This window comes from Trichechus manatus, unplaced genomic scaffold, assembly GCF_000243295.1.
Source record: "Trichechus manatus latirostris isolate Lorelei unplaced genomic scaffold, TriManLat1.0 scaffold00055, whole genome shotgun sequence".
NCBI classification, from domain to species: Eukaryota; Metazoa; Chordata; class Mammalia; order Sirenia; family Trichechidae; genus Trichechus; species Trichechus manatus.
The window spans coordinates 16,262,247-16,280,543 of NW_004443991.1; the positions used below are offsets into that span (position 1 = coordinate 16,262,247).

At 39.1% G+C, this 18,297-nt stretch overlaps 2 protein-coding genes across 2 annotated transcripts in view; one reads left to right on the plus strand and one right to left on the minus strand.

Moving 5' to 3' along the window:
* Window positions 1–18,297, plus strand: part of CD96 (CD96 molecule) — a 150,626-nt gene that overhangs the window by 106,496 nt on the left and 25,833 nt on the right. Inside the window, 1 exon segment of the mRNA XM_023732856.1 lies at window positions 2,622–2,696. Within this exon segment, the coding sequence (XP_023588624.1) occupies window positions 2,622–2,696 (75 nt within the window).
* Window positions 16,884–17,537, minus strand: ZBED2 (zinc finger BED-type containing 2). The gene is given in 1 exon segment (XM_023732851.1): window positions 16,884–17,537. A coding segment is annotated over 1 exon segment (654 nt).

Genomic DNA, 18,297 nt, shown 5'->3' on the forward strand with positions numbered 1-18,297 from the left:
TTAATTAATTTTAAAAAATGGATTAAGGACCTAAATATGCAAACTAAAGCCAAAAAATTCTTAGAAGAACAATCTTAGGGGCAATGCTGTCAGACCTAGCTTTCAAGACAAACAGCAAAAGACAAAAAATAAATGGAACCTCATAAAAATTAAAACATTTGTTCATCAAAAGACTTTACCAAAAAAGTGAAAATACAAGCTACTGACTGGGAGAATAGCTTCAGAAACCATATATCTGATAAGAGTCTAATAACCAAAAGATATATAGAACTTCAACAACTTAACAACAAAAAGACAAATAACCCAATCATAAAATGGACCAAGGACTTGAATAACCATTTCATCAAAGAAGACATTCAAATGGCCGGCAAACACATGAAAAGATGCTCAGTGTAATTAGTCATCAGAGAGATGCAAATCAAAACCACAGTAAGAGACCATTTCACTCGTAACAGGATGGCTAAGATTAAAAAACAATAGAAAATAACAAATGTTAGCAAGGATGAAGGGAAATGGAACCTTATCCATTGTTGATGGGAATGCCAAATTGTACAGCCATTGTGGAAAACAGTGTGGTGGTTCCTTAAAATACTAAAATTAGACCTACCATATGACCCAGCAATTCAACTCCTAGGTATATGCCCAAAAGATTTAGGACTCAAAAAGGGACAAGTACACCAATGTTCATTGAAACACTATTCACAATAGCCAAAAGGTGGAAACAATCTAAATGCCCATCAACAGATAAATGGATTAACAAAATGTGGTACATACATACTGTGGAACACTACTAAGCCAGTAGGAGAAATGATGTCATGATATATGCTACAGTATGGATGGAGCTTGAAGACATTATGCTGAGTGAAATAAGCCAATCACAGAAAGATAAATATTGTATGACCTCACTTATATAAAAAAACAAGAAAAGGCAAATGTATAGAGAACAAATTTTATTAGTGATTACCAGGGGTGGGAGGGAAGGGGAAAGGGGAGGTTAGTGGTGATGGAAAAATCACATTGATTAAGGGTAGGATTGCACAGTTGATTATTGTAATTGCTGTAAATAAGTTGTACTCTTGTAAAAAGTTAAATTGGTAGAAGTTCTGTGATAGACATAATCACAACAAGAACAAAAAAAGAGTAGTTGCTTATGTGCAACCAAACACCTCATGGAATTTGGTTTCTTGGTTTAGAGTTTAGAGTCATGCTTTCATGGGACTTCCCAGTTAATTGGCCTAATAATGTGTTTAGTGCTTCTGTTCTACCTCCTAGTTCCTAGTACAGTGCCTGGGATCTTAGAAGCTTGCACGTGGTCATCCAAAGCAAAACAATTGGTCTCCATTTACCCGAACTAACAGAGGAAGGACAGTCAGGAATAAGAGGGAGATATGGAATGTGTGGCTAATTGCCTCCATGAACAATTGCCCCCTTTGCCATGAGACTAGAAGAACAGGATGGTGCCTGGCTACCGTTCCTGAACATTTTGATCAAAGATTCCATAGAAGAATCTGATCAAAAGGGGAAAAATGCAGAACAGAATTTCAAATTCTCATGGACTCTAGACTTTCTTTCCTTCCCCCCTAGACTTTCTGGAGCCATGAAGGGTGGATGAACTTCTGAAACTATTGCCCTGAGATAATCTTTAAACCTTAAACCAAAAATATCCCCTGAAGTCATCTTAAAACCAAACAATAGTTTAGCTTAACTAGTAAGAAAGATCTGCCTTGAGCATTGTACTCTTTTAAGAACTATCTATATGGGATCTAATTGACAACAGCAACTGAAAAGATCAGATAGGAACCTTAGGGGGCAGTAAGTTTATGTTAATGAGGGAGGAAAAACTCAGAAAAAGAAGGTGAGAATGGTTGCACAACTCAAAGAATCTAATCAATGTCACTAAATAGTATGTGGAGAAACTGTTGAATTAGTGTATTTTTTGCTGTATATATTCAACAACAACAACAAAATAAATAAAATTTAGAAGGAAAAAAAGAATAAGAAAGGATTAAAAAATAATAATCAAGGGCTTAACAGTTTGTGCCACCCAGAATAAGTAACATTTAAGGAGGCACTCACTCTCGGGTGTAGACCCTGTACTTAAAAGACTCTGAGAGTGAGTGTCTCCTTAAATTGTAAGCCCTATTTGCCTCTACCTCATCCTAGTCCTGGCTCTGAGGAGAGCTAAAATTTCACCTTTTCTAAAGGAATGCTGGGAAGAGAGGACTGCTATACTCATCCAGTTTAGGTGAAGATTTAATAAAAAAAAAAACTGATGCAGCCTCCTCAGTACATCTTAGCATTAAGCTTTCACTTCCTAATGAGAAACGTGACATGCCATCAGCCCCCTGCCATCAACCCCAGCCCAGATATATAGGTTATGGAGAGTTATGAAGAGGGAAAGCATAGTCAGAAGAGCAGCAAGTTTCCACTCATATTAGGAGGGAATGATAGCAGTTTTTAGTTTAAAATCAAGTGTAATAGTACGTTCTCTAGTGACCCTTCATTCATTATCTCTATTTTACAAAAAAAAAAAAAAAAAAGAATAATTAATGCTGTGAACACTAGTCCAGAGCTGGCACACAGTTGTGTGCTCAATAACTGGCAATTATTTTTCTCTCTAGGGGATAATGGAACTCAGGAAACACTTATTACCCAAGACCACACGATCAGCAATTCCACATTATTTAAAAACAGAATCAAGGAGGCAAGGCCAAGATGACAGAATAGTCAGATGCTTCCTGTCGTCCCTCTTACAATAAAGACCTGACATAACAAGTGAATTGATTATATATGACGATCTAGGAGCCCTGATCATTGAAGACAAAGCTGAAGAATCAGACTGAACGGCAGGAGGAAGGAGAGCCAATTCAAAAGCAGCTGAGAAGTGCCAGTCACAAGATTGCCAGTGCCCTTCTGGCTGGGTTGGCCCATGCATGCAGGCTGAAGTGAGCAGTAGCATTCAGGACACATCTCGCCACATCAGCTGAGGCCGGGTGGTGAGTCTGCACGTGCCTCTGGAGTCAGGTGGAAGTGACGCTGGACCTGTGAAAGTTACCTGCAAGTATCTAACCTACCACATGGGGGCAAAATAACCCCTCCCCCCTCAGAGTTCCACAGCGGAGAAGTAAGTCCTTCCCCTAACACCCACACCCCATCCCATTCTGGTCCAACACCAATCTGGCAGTATTCAACAACTGCCACGCCCCCCGGCCTGGAACTCAGGGCTAGCCACACCCACACCAATCTCGTGGCTTTAAAAAACACCACACACCCTAAGCCAGGAATTTAGGTCGGGGTTGGGAGGACTTGCCCCTTTGCACAGCCACTGGCATAAGAGATCCACTGACTTCACCCCTTCACACTTGCCTAGACCTGTGTGAGCTGATTCAAAACCTCATGCCCTTAATTAGCATAAAACAGCAAGGCATACACCTGAAGCCCATTTTCAACTGCAGCAAGGAAGGGGGAGCAGCAGATTTGTGACATTCAACACCGCCCTGCCCCCTAAGCAGGGGCCTCACCCACCCACACCAGAGGCCTGAGGGCTGGTGGTACCAACCACTCAATATAGCCACCCACGACAGGAGTCTGAGAATTAAGTGATGGCTCCCAGTCCCTCCAGCCAACGGTACCAAGTGCTCAAGGACTGACTGCAATACCCGCCACTAAGCACTGTAGAGGTCAGGGACACACCCTCTACCCAAGCACCCGGGGGTAGCCATCAGCCCCCTGCTGTGCACCACACATAGCTCCCTACAACAGTCAGATACCTGTGCTGCTCCAAATGCCCCTACGCAGTCCTGCCCATCTAAGACTGTATGTGAGAGTCTGCACCACACACTCAGTGAGTGATGACTTGGACATCTGTGCTGCACCTGCACAAGAAAAGTGAACAGACTCCTGGGCTCACACACCTAGTAGCTTCTCTGACTACCTGGAGACAGGATGTGAGAGCTTCAAAGATGCCAATAAACAAAGTAGCTCATGTACCCTGCCTGGGCTTATCAAAACATCAAAACAAAACAAAAAATTAGGACACAGTAAACAAATATACAGTAAATACAATAACTTATTGATGTCTTGAAGACAACAGTCAAAATCAAATCACATAGAGAAGCATGTCGAGATGGCTCCAGCAAGCCACCAAAATAAAGAACCAGGAAATCTTCTGGAAGAAGATAAGGTAAAGGAACTACCTGAGATAGAATTCAAAAGACTAATATCCAGAGCTCTCCAAGAGATCAGGAAGGAGATGAGACAAAACTCAGACCAAGCCAAGGAACACACAGACAAAGAAACAGAAGAATTCAGGAAAACAATATAAGATAAAAAGGACAAAATTAACAGGGTGATATAATCCACACAGAGACAGCAACTAGAAATCCAAAAGATTAATAATAAAATTTCTGAATTAGACAACTCAATAGAAGTCATAGGAGCAGAATTGAGGCAATGGAAGTCAGAATTAGTGAGATTGAATGTAAAGCCCTTGACATCAATTTATTTTGAAAAATCAAAAATGGAATTAAAAAAATGAAAAACTCTAAGAATTATGTGGGACACAATCAGAAGGAAAAACCTATGAGTGATTGGAGTACCAGAAAGGGGGGGATAACAGAAAATACAGAGAGAAATTGTTGATGATTTGCTGGCAAAACACTTCCCTCTATCACAAGAGAAGAGAAGATATCTATCCAAGAAGTTCAATGAACCCAGTACAGGCTGGATCCAAAAAGAAACCCACCAAGACATATTATAATCAAACTTGCCAAAACCAAAAACAAGTGTAGAATCTTGAGAGCAGCTAGGATAAAAAAAATTCACCTACAAAGGAGAACCAGTAAGACTAAGCTCTGACTACTCAGCAGAAACCATGCAGGCAAGAAGGCAATGGGATGACATATATAAAGCCTTGAAGGAAAAAAATTGGCAGCCAAGAATTATATATCCAGCAAAGCTGTCTTTCAAATATTATGGCAAAACTAGGACATTTCCAGATAAATGGAAATTAAGGGAATTTGTAAAAACCAAACCAAAACTACAAAAAATATTAAAGAGAGTCCTCTGGTTAGAAAACCAACAACATCAGAAAACAATCCAAGACTAAAACATGGGACAGGTCAACTAGTTATCAACCCAGATAGGGAATTCTCAAAAACAATTCAAAGTTAAAAGACGGAAAATCGGGAACCAAAGACGTCAATATGTAAATGATGACTTCAAAAAGAAACAGACAATAAACAGTGTAGTCATAAAACTTAAATATGGAGAGGAAGTTGAGGTGATATCAAGAAATAAAAGATCAGTTTAAGCTGAAAATTAAAGGTGAATTTTAAGGTAACCACAAAGGAAGCTAACAAACCTACCATCAAAATAAAAAAGAAGGAAAAAAAAAAGACTCAGCAAACACAAAATCAACAATAATGAAAAAGATGAAAAGAAAATACATAAAGAAAAAAGACTCAGCACAAAAATTAAGTGGAACAAAGAAACTCTCAACACCACACAAACGCACAAAATACATTAAAATGACAGCAGTAAATTCATACCTATCAATAACTACACTGAATATAAATGGACTAACTGCACTAATAAAGAGACAGAGAGTGGCAGAATGGAGTAAAAAAACACCATCTGTCTATACGCTGCCTACAAGAGACACACCGTAGACTCAAAGACAAAAACAAACTAAACCTAAAAGGATGGACAAAAATACATCAAACAAACGACAACCAAAACAGAGCAGAAGTGACAAAATTAATCTCTGACAAGATAGACTTTAAAGCAAAATTAATCACAAAGGATAAGGAAGGACACTATATAATGACTAAAGGGTCAATATACCAGCAGGACATAACCATAATAAATATATACACACCCAATGGCAGGGCTCCAAAATACATAAAACAAACTCTAACAGCATTGAAAACAGAAATAGACAGCTCCACAATAATAGCAGGAGACTTCAACTTACCACTTTCAGTGAAGGACAGAACATCTAGAAAGAAACTCAAAAAGATACAGAAGATCTAAATGCCACAATCTATCAACTGGACCTCATAGACATATACAGAACACTCCACCCAACAGCAACAAAGTGTACATTCTTTTCCAGTGCACATGAAACATTCTCCAGAATAGACCACATTTTAGGCCACAAAGCAAGCCTTAAAGAATCTAAAACATTAAAATAATATAAAGCAACTTATCATAATGTCATAAAAGTAGAAAACAATAACAGAAACAGCAAAGAAAAAAAATCAAATACATGGAAACTGTACAATATCTTGCTTAAAGATTACCTGATTATATAGAAAATCAAGGAAGAATAAAGAAATTCATAGAATCAATTGAGAATGATAACACATCTTACCAGAACTTTTAAGACACAGCAAAAGCAGAGCTTAGTGGTGAATTTATAACAATGAATGCACACATCCGAAAAGAAGAAAGGGCCAAAATCAAAACATTAACCCTACAACTTGAACCAATATAAAGAGAGCAGAAAAAGAAGCCCTCTGGCTACAGAAGAAAGGAAATACTAAAGATTAGAGTAGAAATCATTGAAATAGAGAATTGAAAAAAGTCAACAAGATCAAAAGTTGGTTCTTTGAAAAGATCAACAAAATCAATAAACCACTGGCCAAACTGACAAAAGAAAAACAGAAGAGAAAGCAAATACCCTGAAAAAGAAATGAGATGGGTGATATCACAACAGACCCAATTGAAATTAAAAGAATCATAACAGAATACTATGAAAAATTGTACTCCAACAAATTCAAAAACCTAGAGGAAATGGACAAATTTCTAGAAACACACTATCTGCCTAAACTAACACAAACCAGGTAAAAAAACTAAATAAAGTCATAACAAATGAAGAGATTGAAGAGATAATTAAAAAATCTCCTAATAAAAAAAAAATCCCAACCCAGATGGCTTCACTGGAGAATTCTACCAAACTTTCAGAGAAGAGTTAACACCTAACTACTAAAAGTATTTCAGAGCATAGAAAAAGTAGGAATACTCCTGAAGTCATACTATGAAGCCAGCATAACCCTGATACCAAAGCCAGGGAAAGACTCCACAAAAAAAAAATTACAGACCAATATTCCTCCTGCATATAGATGCAAACATCCTTAACAAAATTCTAGCCAAGAGAATTCAACAGCATATCAAACAAAAATAATAATTCATCATGACCAAGTGGGATTCATACCACGTATGCAGGGGTGGTTCAACATTAGAAAATCAATGAATGTAATCTATCATAGAAATAAAACAAAAGATAAAAACCACATGATCTTATCAATTGACTCAGAAAAGGTATTTGACAAAGTCCAACACCGATTCCTGATAAAGCATCTCAGCAAAATAGGAATACAAGGGAAATTCCTCAACATTATAAAGGGCATTTATACAGAACCAACAGCCAACATCATTCTAAATGGAGAGAGACTGAAAGCATTCCCCTTGAGAAGGTGAACCAGACAAGGATGGCCTTTATCACCACTCATATTCAACGTTGTGCTGGAGGTCCTAGCCAGAGCAATTAGGCTAGAAAAAGAAATTAAGGACATCCAAATTGGTCAGGAAGAAATAATAATATCCCTATACACAGATGATATGATCCTATACACAGAAGACCCCAAAGAATCCACAACAAAAATACTGGAACTAATAGAAGATTTCAGCAAAGTATCAGGATACAATATAAACAAAAATCAGTTGGATTCCTCTACACCAACAAAAAGAACTTCGAAAAGAAAATCACCAAATCAGCATCATTTACAGTAGCCCCCAAGAAAATAAAGTACTTAGGAATAAATCTAACCAGAGACATAAAAGACCTATACAAAGAAAACTACAAAACACTACTGAAAGAAACCAAAAGAGACTTATGTAAGTGGAAAAACATACCATGCTCATGGACAGACTGACTCAACATTGTGAAAATATCAATTATATCTAAAGCAATCTACATATACAATGCAATCCCAATCCAACTTGCAATGACTTTTTTTTTTAACAAGATGGAGAAACAAATCACCAACTTTCTATGGAAAGGGAAGAGACCCTGAATAAGTAAAGCATTACTGAAGAAGAAGAACAAACTGGGAGGCCCCATGTTATCTGATTTTAGAACCTATAATACCACCATGGTAATCAAAACAGCCTGGTACTGGTACAACAACAGACACATAGAGCAATGGAACAGAATTGAAAACTCAGACATAAACCCATTTACCTCTGAGCAGCTGACATTTGAGCATACCAAAGTCCATTAAATGGGAAAAGACAGACTCTTTAACAAACAGTGCTGGCATAACTGGATATCCATCTGCAAAAAAAACAAACACTATGTACAAAAACTATCTCAAAATGGATCAAAGTCCTAAATATAAAATCTAAAATGATAAAGATCATGGAAGAAAAAATAGAGACAATGCTAGGAGCCCTAATACATAGCATAAATAGTGTACAAACCGTAACTAACGATGTACAAACACCAGAAGAGAAACTGGATAACTGGGAGCTCCTAAAAATCAAACACTTACGCTCATCAAAAGACTTCACCAAAAGAGTGAAAAGAGAACCTACAGATTGGGAAAAAAAAAATCTGACCACGACATATCCGATAAGGATCTAATCTCTAGGATCTACAAGATACTGCAACACCTCAACAACAAAAAGACAAATAATCCAATTAAAAAATGGGCGAAGGATACGAACAGACACTTCATCAAAGAAGACATTTTGGCAGCTATCAGATACAGGGGGAAATCCGCACAATCATTAACCATTAGAGAAGCGCAAATCAAAACTACAATGAGATATCATCTCATCCCAACAAGGCTAGCATTAATCTAAAAAACACAAAATAATAAACGTTAGAGAGGTTGTGGAGAGATTGGAACACTTATAAACTGCTGGTGGGGGTGTAAAATGTTACAACCAGTTTGGAAAACAATTTGGCGCTTCCTTAAAAAGCTAGAAATAAAAATACCGTAGGATCCAGCAATCCCACTCCTAGGAAAGTACCAGAGAAAAATAAAAGCCGTCACACGAATAGACATATGCACAACCATGTTCATTGCAGCACTATTCACAATAGCAAAAAGATGGAAACAGCCTAAATGCCAATCAACAGATTAATGAATAAACAAATTATGGTACATACACACAAGGAATACTATACAACGATAAAGAACAATGATGAATCCGAGAAACATCTCACAACATGGATGAATCTGGAGGGCATTATACTGAGTGAAATTAGTCAGTCACAAAAGGACAAATATTGTATGAGACCACTATTATAAGAACTCAGAAAAAGGTTTACACACAAAAACAACATTTTTTGATGGTTACAGTTGTGGAGAGGGAGGGGGAGGGGAAATCACTAGATAGTAGTCAAGGATCAACTTCGGTGAAGGAAAGGACAACACACAATACAGGGGAAGTCAGCACAACTGAACCAAAGCAAAAGCTAAGACATTTCCTGGACACATCCAAACAGTTTGAGGGACAGAGAACCCAATATCAGCAGGCCAGAGAGCAGGGCTGTAGCAGGCTGTGAAGATCAACGAATCTCAAGATCCACAGGCACGCTGCTAGCTTAAGGGCCAAGAACCCCGGGTCAGACAAAGAAGAGCCAGCTGCAGGATCTATAACCAGCAAAACCCTGGCAAGACAAGCAGGAAAGAACTACGTGGTGGAGGGCAGAGAGATGAAGGCTGAGGCGGCAGTGAGCTGCCACAGGCCCTGCCTCCACCAGTACCATTCAGCAGAACCCATCATGGGAGTGATCACATATCAAATTTCAACAGAGAAGTGATCACAACATTATACAACTGCTGAAGATCATTCAAAAGTGGTTGTGGCAGTACATCAACAGAGAACAGCCAAAAATTCAAGCTGGATTAAGAGAAGGGCGTGGAAAAAGGGATATCATTGCTGATGTCAGATGGATCCTGGCTGAAAGCAGAGAATACCAGAAAGATGTTTACCTGTGTTTTATTGACTATGCAAATGTGTTTGATTGTGTGGATCATAACAAATTATGTATAACTTTGCAAAGAATGGGAACTCCAGAACACTTAATTGTGCTCATGAGGAACCTGTACATAGACCAAGAGGCTGTTGTTCAAACAATGCAAGGGGATACTGTGTGGTTTAAAATCAGGAAAGGTGCGTTTCAGGGTTGTATCATTTCACCATACCTATTCAATCTGTATGCTGAGCAAGTAATCTGAGAAGCTGGACTATATGAAGAAGAATGGGGCATCAGAATTGGAGGAAGACTCGTTAACAACCTGCAATATGCAGATGACACAACCTTGCTTGCTGAAAGTGAAGAGGACTGATGAAGATCAAAGACCATAGCCTTCAGTATGGATTACACTTCCACATAAAGAAAACAAAACTCCTCATGACTGGACCAATAAGCAACATCATGATAAATGGAGAAAAGATTAAAGTTGTCAAGGATTTCATTTTACTTGGATCGACAAGCAATGCCCATGGAAGCAGTGGTCAAGAAATCAAACGACACATTGCATTGGGCAAATCTGCTGCAAAAGATATCTTTAAAGCATTAAAAAGCAAAGATGTCACTTTAAAGACTAAGGTGCCCCTGACCCAAGCCATGGTATTTTCAGTCGCCTCATATGCCTGTGAAAGCTGGACAATGAATAAGGAAGACTGGATAAGAATTTATGCCTTTGAATTAAGATGTTGATGAAGAATATTGAATATATCATGGACTTCAAGAAGAACAAACAAATCTGTCCTGGAAGCTCATTCAGAATGCTCATTAGAAGGGAAGATGGTGAGACTTTGTCTTACATACTTTAGACATGTTAACAGGAAAGACCAGTCCCTGGAGAAGGACATCATGCTTGATAGAGTAGACGGTCAGCAAAAAAGAGAAAGACCCTTAACAAGATGGATTGACATAGTGGCTGCAACAATCAGTTCAAGCATAATAACGATTATAAGAATGGCACAGCACTGGGCAGTGTTTTGTTCGGTTGTACATAGGGCTGCTATGAGTTGTAACTGACTCGAGAGCACCTGAGGATGACAAGTGAGGGAAAAGTAGCAGAATGCAGTGTGAATCCTGGTATAAGAATGAATTTAGTGCTCAGCGAATTTTCAATTTATTCTATTCAGTTTACTGTATCAGCTTTCCCCTTGTTTTCATTTTGAAGTGACAAGAGGAAATTTGCCCTCATGCATGCTCTTGGAACGCTGGCTGTTTCTTTGACAGGAGGAAAGACTGGGGAAAAAAGAAAGTAAAACAAGACCTCCTGACTTCACCTTCTAGCACTTGGCTCCTAAGTGAAAGGTTGGGGATTCAAACCCACCAGCAGCTCAATGGGAGAAAGATGTGGCAGTCTGCTTCCGTAAAGATTTACAGCCTTGGAAACCCTATGGGGTGGTTCTACTATGTCCTATAGGGTTTCTATGAGTCGGAATTGACTTGATGGCAAAGGATTTTTTTTTTTTTTTTGGTATAGTCACTGAAGTCCCTGGGTGGTATGAATGGTTAAGCTGAAAGTTTGGTGGTTCAAATTCACACAAAGTTGCCTTGGAAGACAGACCTCATGATCTGCTTCAGAAAGTTCACAGCCTTGAAAACCTTACTGAGCACAGTGCTACTGTAACACACACACAGGGTCGCCATAAGTTGGAGTCTACTAGATGGCAACTTCCAGTCAATAGGTTTTGGAATCAGACTGCCTGGATCATTTGCCAAAAGAGCTGGCTGTGACTTTGGGAAAATTACTTCACGTCTTTGTAGTTAGTTTTCTCATCTGTGAAAAGGGGATAATCATAGTATCTGCACATTGCGTTTTTGTTTTTTAATTAAATGAAATAATGTATGAAAAGTTCTTAGTACAGTGCATGGCATATATCAAGTGCTTAATGAACATTAATTTTTTTAGGTCTTGTTACTACTATTATATGTTTTAATCAGTGATCTTGTCGCCTTATGATTTCACTTGTTTTTCAAAATCCCATGTAAAATAAATATTCTCATCAATTTTCAAAAAATTCTTGTGATATGGGCTGAAAGAAAATTATCCTCATATTCTAGAAGAAACTCAGCTCCAAGAACATTAAATAACTTATGATTTCTGGTCCCATGAAATATTAGTCATTTAATATGAAGATTGAATACAAATCATAGTTCAGATCCTGTGGGATGGTTGTGGATGAGTGTATATGTGCATAAATACTTGTGTCTTTTGTTAATTATATATTTGTCTCTTTGATAATTGCTACTGTAGACCAGAGTACATGGAAAAAAAAACTTAATTTTTTTAATTTAATAATTAATTAATTTTTAATTCCATAATTAATTTCCAAGTGCATTAGTGTACTTTATTTCAATAGTTTAAAGATAATGATATACTTTTTGGTAGGTGTTTTTGTTTCTTATAAGGGTTTCTTGCAGATTCTTGATGCCAAAGTTTACAGGTAATATGGACTCAATCAGATATGGAAATACAAGATTGAGTCCAGGAATCTCAGTATTAAAAAAAAAAAAGACCTTTGCTTTATGTGCTATCAGATTCCATCTTCTGTACCAAGGCTGGCATAGGTGCTGACTAGGAAATCAGAGAACCTTCCCTCCTGGAGGGTCAATGAATAATCTCACCTCAACCCCACATAACCAGCTACAGGACACAGCTTGTCTGTGAATCTTTTAAGAATTTGCCAAGCATTAGTAATTTCTCACTCTAGTATTATAATTCCTGCTGTATTTTAAAATAATTTATTAACTCTTCATCATGCGATGCTCCCAATGAGCTTCTAAAATAGGTGGGATATGTGTCATGTTACAGATGAGAAATTGGGGCCTGGAGAGGCTAAACAATTGACTGAGTCACATCTAATGAAGGGTAGAACTGGGACAAGAACTTAACATGTCCATATCCAGGCAGGTGGTATAATGAAAAAAAAATTGTGCTTCAGGGTTAGATAGACCTAGTGTCAAATTCTAGTTTGAACACTTACTAGCTACACATTCTGGTCAAGTAGTTAACCTCCATGAGCCTCAGTTAACTCATCTCTAGAACGGAGATAATAATAAATACTTCACAGGGTTTTTACGAGAATCAAATTTATATGTAGTAATGGAGTACATGACTCATAGTAGATGTATCAAGAATATTTCTCCCCAACCCACTCTTTATCATTCATTTTATTTTCTTGCTCCCATTCCTACCTCCGCATGTATATTCATACATCTACCATGTGATTGATTCTAGGAGACAATGTAGGATAATGAAAAAACAAAGCATAGATTGTGGAATCTGACAGATTTAGTTTGGAATTCTTCTCCATCACTCATTAACTCAGGCCTTTGCTTCCTTAGCGTCCTCCTCAGCAAAAAAGAGGCAATGATTCTAACCTTACAAGGGTGATACAAGGATCTAATGAGAGTTCATATACAAAGTGCCTACCATCTTGCACATCCTAGTTGTTATATAAATGACAATTTCCTGCCTCCCCTTCATCTTAGTTAATTAATTAATTCAACATGCATGTCTTCACTGCTTACTATGTATTACATATTTACTGCACCAGTAGCCCTCATGTCAGATTGTACTAGGGACTTGGCCAGTTGTAAAGTGTGTCTCCCGTTATTACTGAAGTTAAAAAATTTATATCTTAGTTTTTCTATAAAATAGAAAAGACTCAAAATTAGTCTAACAATGATATTTCTTAAGCTTAGACACACCAGAGATATCAAGGAGAGTCTCATACCTGTGGAAGTCACGCTCCTGTGTGTCCATGAGAGCAAGACGTCACCAGCAGGAAGCCTGGCTCCCACAGCTGGTATGGGAAGGGAGTCTTCAGCCTAAACCTCAGAGCTCCTCAGTGTAGCACATTTTTGCAGTAGAGCAAAATATGTTGGACTGAAGGGCCCCTCAGCCTACAACCCTGCTCTGATGATGTTGCAAAAGAAGGCACAAGAGAAATAGCATGTAAAAGCCAGTTTATTCAACAGTTCAGTCCTTCCACAAGCCACATGTCTGTCTTTTATGCCTGTGCTTTATGCTTTAACCAGATCACCTCCATGGGTTCTGTCCTTGTCACCCCTATTTTTTTTTATGTTTGATAACATTTAGGAAAAAAATCTAAGGAAAACTAACAGGAAACAAAAGCCGTAGGGTTAAGATTTCTAAAAAGGAAAAGAGGTTTAAAATAATGAGGACCATGTAGAACAGACATAATCTGAAAACCACATTTCGGTCAGCATCAGAGTTTAGCAGGACAGCTCTGGTAGCTATTTTTGCAGAATTTGAATTTTTGTGTTAATTCAGTTTTGGTTTTTCAAAGCCTAGAAACCTTGCAGAGTTTTTGACCTTCTTGATCCTCATTCCAAATGTATTGATTGTTATTTTTAAAAATATTAGGTATTGCAGAGTTGTTGTTTTTTTTCTAGTATCTTTTGTGGCACAATAAGGCTCTGAGTCCAAATGTCCAGCCACGTAACTCTTGTCAAACTCATCACTTGCATAATGTGCACATGGGCTTTCACTGAAGATGGAGAGGCCTGAAGAGGGGTACCACACTCCTGTGGGGAGAGGCCTGTGGAGTGAAATCTTTAATATCAGGAAAGTTTCTAGAAAAAAGTAGATTAAAGGACTGCAGTTTAGTTTGAGTTTTTCACAAGCCTGGGGTTTGCACTCCTGTTTGTTCTACAAACAGCACTCAGGGAAGACAGATCTGGCTGTTAGGCCTGTTAGACAAGTTTTAAAAGCACTAAGAGTGAGCTACGTAGGAGAGGGCTGAGGGAGGCACCACGGAGTTAGCACACCAGGAACTTGTTTGCTTTCGGGAAGGTTATTGTTGTTGTTAGCTTCCATCAAGTCAGCCCCGACTCATGATGACCCCATGAAGCACGTTGTCATTTATAAGGTTTTCATTGGCTGATATCTGGAAGATTGCCAGGCCTTTCTTCCTTGTCCTTTTTAGTCTGGATGCTCCACTGAAACCTGTTCAGTACCATAGAAGCACACAAGCCTCCACTGACGGATGGTAGTCGCACACGAGATGCATTGCCTGGGAATTGAACTTGGGTCTCCCTTATGGAAGGTGAGCATTTTACCATTGAACTACCACTGCCCTCTTGGGGAGGTTGGTGACTCCTAAAGTACTTGTCATAAATACTCATAAAGAAATAGAGACAGTATCATTTTCTCCTCTTGCCTTACCCAGCTCTCTCTACTTCCCTAACCCATCCTTATTCCAAACCCTGTTCAAAAAACATAACAGCTTCTGGAGGAGTCATCCAAAACTAAAGTCAGCTCCAGCCCAAATACCAGAGCAGTTTCCGGTTTGATTTTATTCTATTCCTGAGTTATCATTTTAAGCACAGCCTCAGCAGTCCAAGAAAATGTTTCTGTCCCTATGGACTATCAGACTCCATTTTTTCAAAGCATTGCTGGATGTTTAAAGATGAAAAGTTTAAAAAAAAAAGCAGAGAAGAATGGACTGTCATGCAGTTAGCATTTCAGAGGTGGAGCAAAATTCAAAGCCTACTGCTCAAATAATGACTCGTCTGTAGGCAGAAAACAAAAGCAATTTTACTCATTAAAATTGATCTCAGAACTTAAGAAAATATTCGCTGGCCTTCACTATCCCAAATGCTCATGGTCTCTTTTTTGTTTCTATGGTTAAGTTTTTCCTACTCTCTTCTCCTATCTTCACATTTCTTCTTTATCCTTTTTCTTTCTTTTTACTTTTCTGCTTCTGTTCTTTATTTCTCCTTATTTACCCCATCTTTCCATCTTTTTCTTTTTCCTCCTGAGTCTCTCTCTCCTTTTGCCTGTTAGTTCTTTCCCCTTTAACAGATCCCTAGGTAGTACAAATGGTTAAGTCTTTGGTTACTGAAAGATTGGAGGTTCATATCCACCCAGAGGTGCCTCAGAAGAAAGGTCTGGTGACCTGCTTCTGAAAGGTCACAGCTGTGATAAACCCACGTAGCACAGTTCTACTTTGACACGTATGGGGTTACCATGAGTAGGAATTGACTGCACAGCAACTTGTTACTGGTTAATATGAAATTAGATTATATTTTTAAATATTTGTGAATAAATTTTTATATTCTATAACCTTAATTTATAAAACTCAAGTGAGTTGAAAAGTCTTTAATTCTGACTATACTAATTACACATTAATTATTAAGCATTAGATTGTTAAAAAAGCCCATTTGACTCAGACAGATAATACTGATGAAACAGTTTTAATGTAAGCAGAGCCTACAACACTGACCAATAGGACAAAGATGTGCATTGGAGGTATCCAAAGATCTTAGGAACAGCTTTATTTGCCCTACCACTGCTGGGTCTTACAGAATAAGCCTTGTCACCAGATCTCAAATCACCACCAGTATGCATGCAAACATTTTGGTCCCAGGAAGCCTAAGCTCTGCTCACAGTGAGGTCTTTATAGTGAGCTGGTCACATAGGCACATTTCAGCTACCTGACAAGTCTCAAGAGTTGAAACCTTTAGCTCCACTGAAACCGAGTGCAAGGGATAAATCCAATTATTATTGTTAAACAATGCTGACGGGCTGGTACATTTTTCCCAAAAAAAAACTCACAGACCCACGCTGGCAAAATGATATTTATCTCTGGTTAGTACCTTTTGATATTTTGATCAAAGGTCAGTACAGCTCTAGAAACCATGAAGATAAGTATGTGGCCAATTCAGACCCACTGAGGTTAATTGATGCTCTCCACTCCTTCTCTCAAAAACAAAATCCCACTAAACTACTTTGCTTTATATTTGAGCTGGAACTAAAATGACTCTTTGCTGTGAGTCCAGAGTCTGTGTTTCCAGAATAGATTCCCCCAAGTCCAATTTATAAAACATGCAAAGGATGAGCTGCTGCAGGCAGGTCTTTCTCCCTCTAGCATGCCTCCTTCTCAGCCCTCACCTTCTACTTCATCTCCAGGATGGCACTTTCCACTTCCTCCACTGCTCACTCTCTCCTTTCTACAGCCCTCTCCTGCCAGTCCACTGCCTTCTCCCTCCTAAGTACCTCCTTCTCCCTTTGGCTGGCCCATAAAGCCAGGGCTCCCACCTGCTCCAGGAGCCTGGCCCGGTTGCCCTCAGTGCCCATGGGAAGCTAAGACCTTTGAGTCCTTAGGTCCTGGTGCTGCTCTGCATGATCATGGCCACTCTTCTCCAGCTTCTTTTTGTGAATGCTTTTCAGGTGCTTCCACAGGGTTGTGGTGCCCACATTAGCCCCAAGGCCACAACTAACCTGCCTGCCACACAGCTGGCAGATGGCATACTGGTTGGGGTGGTGCCCAGCTTTTTCTGGAGCCAGGTGGAAATATTCCCATGCCTCAGAAAACCAGGTCTCCCTATTGTGGGGCACTGGGGTGGGCATGGCCCTTGCCAGTGGGCCAACCAGTTTTCCAGTCTCACAGATCTCCTCTTCTTCCTTCAACTCCAAATCCCCTTTTGCTTTCACCCTAGTTCCCTCCTCTTCCTCCTCCTCCCATGTCATCCTGCCTTCTCTTCCACAGCTTTCCTTGTGATGGTACCTTGATTTGAACCAAAGGTCTTACCTGAACCATAAGACTACATGTGTGTTTGGAAAGGGACTGTGGCAACTCTTGGGCATTTACAATACTGATTAAATTCTGGCTACACCTGGGTGGTGTGGTGTTGCCTCCTTTCTGCTTCCCTGGAGAGTCAGGGGTGGGAATGAGGAGTTAAACCACAGATCCAAGAAAAATGGCCTGTGAGGCTCTCATGTACCTTCCCTGCATGCCTCAGATACTTACTGATCCCTTCTTGGCCAGGCCAGAGAGACAAAACAAATGAGTTCCTGTAGTAAAGGCTCTCCCTGTCCAACAATGACAGAACTCTTCAGTAAACTCAGCATTCTCCACATCAACCAACACCATGGGTGTTTTGGAATATTGAAAATTTTAGGTTTTCTCTTGATTCTTCTCTTGGCTATTTCCATTGTTTCTGTGTTCTTTGATATACCTATAAAGTGTATTTTTACCTTTGGAGACAAGAGGAATAAGGCCTCAGGGCTGGTCCTCACTGGGTCTTCTTCAGAGTAGGTAAAAGCAAGCAGGAACAGATGCTGATGTAGGAGACACTCTCACCTTCTCACACCATTGCAACAAGCAGTCCAGAGGCCAGAAAGCCTGCCAGGGTCTGGGTAATAAATTTTCCAAAGTGAAGTCAGTTTGTCCCCAGACAGGTTCCTATGAGGCTGGGAGTCTAAGAAATTCCAAACAGCAGTTGTCTTC